Raw genomic sequence first — 2,676 nt, 5'->3', positions numbered from 1 at the left:
ATTTTAGACTTAATTTTCATAAATGTAAATTTCATTAGAAATTTTAAATCTCAAGCATTTTTAAATTTCATGACACATCTTTTAAAAATTAAATTTAATTCCATTAAAAGTTTCTAAGTTTCATTACAAATTCGGATTTTCAGTAGAGAGCGCAACCACGAATGGCAAATTTACCCTAAAAAGACCCAATTTCCCTTCATTTTTTCCTATTCTTGCCACATTTTCAGGGGTGTTTAAGGCCTTTTTAATGGGTAGGGGTACCTGAGGGGATTTTTGGGGTGAAAAGCGGGGATTTGGGGTGTTTTGGACCCACCTCCTCGCAGCAGTGGCGGCTGACGGCCGCTCTGTGGTTCATCCGGGCCCAGAGGCGATCGCGGCGGCGCAGGAATTGGGGGAAAATTCGGTGCCAGCGGCGGCCGAGGGCCCAGGGGAAGATGCAGAATTTGGTCTCCTCCTCATCCTCCTCCATGTCGTGAGCCAGGTACCTGCAGGGGCAGCAAACGGGGTGAGTGCCAGGGATTTGGGGCAATTTTGGGGCTGGGACAGGTGGGGAGGGGGTGAGGAAGGTTGGGAAGGCTTGGGTTTGGGGCTTAATTCACTTTTTGGGGGGGGTTTAATGGCATCATTAGGGCCCTACTTCATTAGCAAGAGCTCATTAGGGCCCCCTGCTTTGTTAATGAGTGGGGGGGCTTCGTTAGAGCCAGAAAATGGGGTGAATGCAGGAGATTTTGGGCAGGAATAACGGGAAAAGGATGAGGAAACTGGGGGATTTGGGGGGTTTAACCCTATTTTTGGGGGGTTTAGAGGCATCATTGGGGCCACCTTCGTTAGCACATGCTCATTAGGGCTCCTCTGCTTTGTTAATGAGTTGGGGGGCTTCATTAGAGCCAGAAAATGGGGTGAATTCTTGGGATTTGGGGCAGGAATAATGGGAAAAGTATGAGGGAACTGGGGGATTTGGGGGGTTTAACCCTATTTTTGGGGGGTTTAGAGGCATCATTGGGGCCACCTTCGTTAGCACATGCTCATTAGGGCTCCTCTGCTTTGTTAATGAGTTGGGGGGCTTCATTAGAGCCAGAAAATGGGGTGAATTCTTGGGATTTGGGGCAGGAATAATGGGAAAAGTATGAGGGAACTGGGGCTTTAGGGGCATTTAACCCCAGTTTTGGGGGGTTTAATGGCATAATTAAGGCCTTGCTTCATTAGCAAGAGCTCATTAGGGCCCCCTGATTTGTTAATGAGTGGGGGGGCTTCATTAGAGCCAGAAAATGGGGTGAATTCTTGGGATTTTGGGGAGGAATAACGGGATAAGGATGAGGAAACTGGGGGATTTGGGGGGTTTAACCCTATTTCTTGGGGGTTTAGAGGCATCATTGGAGCCCCCTTCGTTAGCAAGAGCTCATTAGGGTCCCCTGCTTTGTTAATGAGTAGGGGGGCTAAATTAGAGACAGAAAATGGGGTGAATTCAGGAGATTTTGGGCAGGAATAACGGGAAAAGGATGAGGAAACTGGGGCATTGGGGGGTTTAAGCCCAGTTTTGGGGGGTTAATGGCATAATCAAGCCCCCCCCTTCGTTAGGAAGCGCTCGTTAGAGCCCCTGCTTCATTAGCAAGGCTACGTACAGGGCAGTGAAGAGGTTGAGGCGGGTGTACTTGGAGGTGGGCAGCCGGGCACGCCTGAAGTACGTCAGCGCCATCGCCAGGAGGTACTGGGGAATGAGGAGAAAATCGGCGATTTTAGGCAAAAAAAGCACTAAATTTGGGTAAAAACGGTGGTTTTGCCTTAAAAAATGATAAAAATTATGGGTTTCGGTGGGCTAACCTTGTCAGAAACCCTGCAGCAGACATCCATCGACAGGAACTCCTGCACCACGGTATCCTCTGGAAAAGTTATTGAATAAAAAGTTAATTTGGGGGGGGTAAAACTCCCAATTTTAGAGATTTTTTTAATAAAATAGGGTTTGTTTTTTCCCTGTTTTGGGGGATTTTGGTGGTTTTTTTGAGGGCGGTTTCCTTACCCAGGAGGGCAAAGAAGGCTTCTTGCTCCTTGCGGTGCAGCTGGAGGCTGGCGGTGGTGGTGGGGCTGGGGGGCTGCTCATCGCCGCCCCAAATTGGGGTGCTGGGGGGCGGTGGTGAAGGAGGGGGCTTCATGGAGAGAGGATTTGGCCTAATAAAGAGAAAATAACAAGAAAAAAAGCATTTTTATTCGTATGTTAATGCATTTTTTTCTGTCCAAAACCGGTTTATTTGTGCTCAGGGGCATCAAAATTTGGCTTTAATGAGGTAAAAATGGTATAAATCTCCCCTTTCTCCCTGCTGAGGGAATTTATAAGTAAATAAAAAAGGACTTAAAGGGCTGTATTTGCTTACTTTAATTTAACACTAAGGCATGATTAAAAGGATATAATAAACAGGGACAACAGAGCCCTCAGAGCCCAAAATCCCCCTTCAATATTCCCCTAAAACCCCCTTTTCCCTCACCACAACGGCTATGAGGCACCATACCACATAATTCATTTGCATATTAACGAAATAAAAGGAAAATAAAAGCATTTACAGAGTTATTTTCACCTCACAGCACCAGGGCTCAGCCTCTCCTCAGGAAATCGGGTGATTTTACCTCATAAAACCTCATTTTTTACCTCAAAAAAGGAAGAAAAAGGGAGGGGGAGGGAAT

At 46.7% G+C, this 2,676-nt stretch overlaps 1 protein-coding gene across 1 annotated transcript; it reads right to left on the bottom strand.

Annotated features, from left to right (window-relative positions):
* Positions 1 to 313: 313 nt before the first annotated feature.
* LOC104538493 (speedy protein 1-A-like) lies at positions 314 to 2,166 on the bottom strand (the record flags this gene model as incomplete). The annotated part of the gene is made up of 4 exons (XM_010181721.1): positions 314 to 485; positions 1,623 to 1,708; positions 1,822 to 1,880; positions 2,018 to 2,166. Coding segments are annotated over 4 exons (466 nt in total), but the record flags the coding sequence as incomplete, so codon positions are not given.
* Positions 2,167 to 2,676: the final 510 nt, after the last annotated feature.

Source organism: Mesitornis unicolor, unplaced genomic scaffold (genome assembly GCF_000695765.1).
Source record: "Mesitornis unicolor isolate BGI_N332 unplaced genomic scaffold, ASM69576v1 scaffold21490, whole genome shotgun sequence".
Lineage (NCBI taxonomy): Eukaryota > Metazoa > Chordata > Aves > Mesitornithiformes > Mesitornithidae > Mesitornis > Mesitornis unicolor.
The sequence above is the reverse complement of the archived record's forward strand: the minus strand, read 5'-3'. Positions and strand labels throughout refer to the sequence as shown.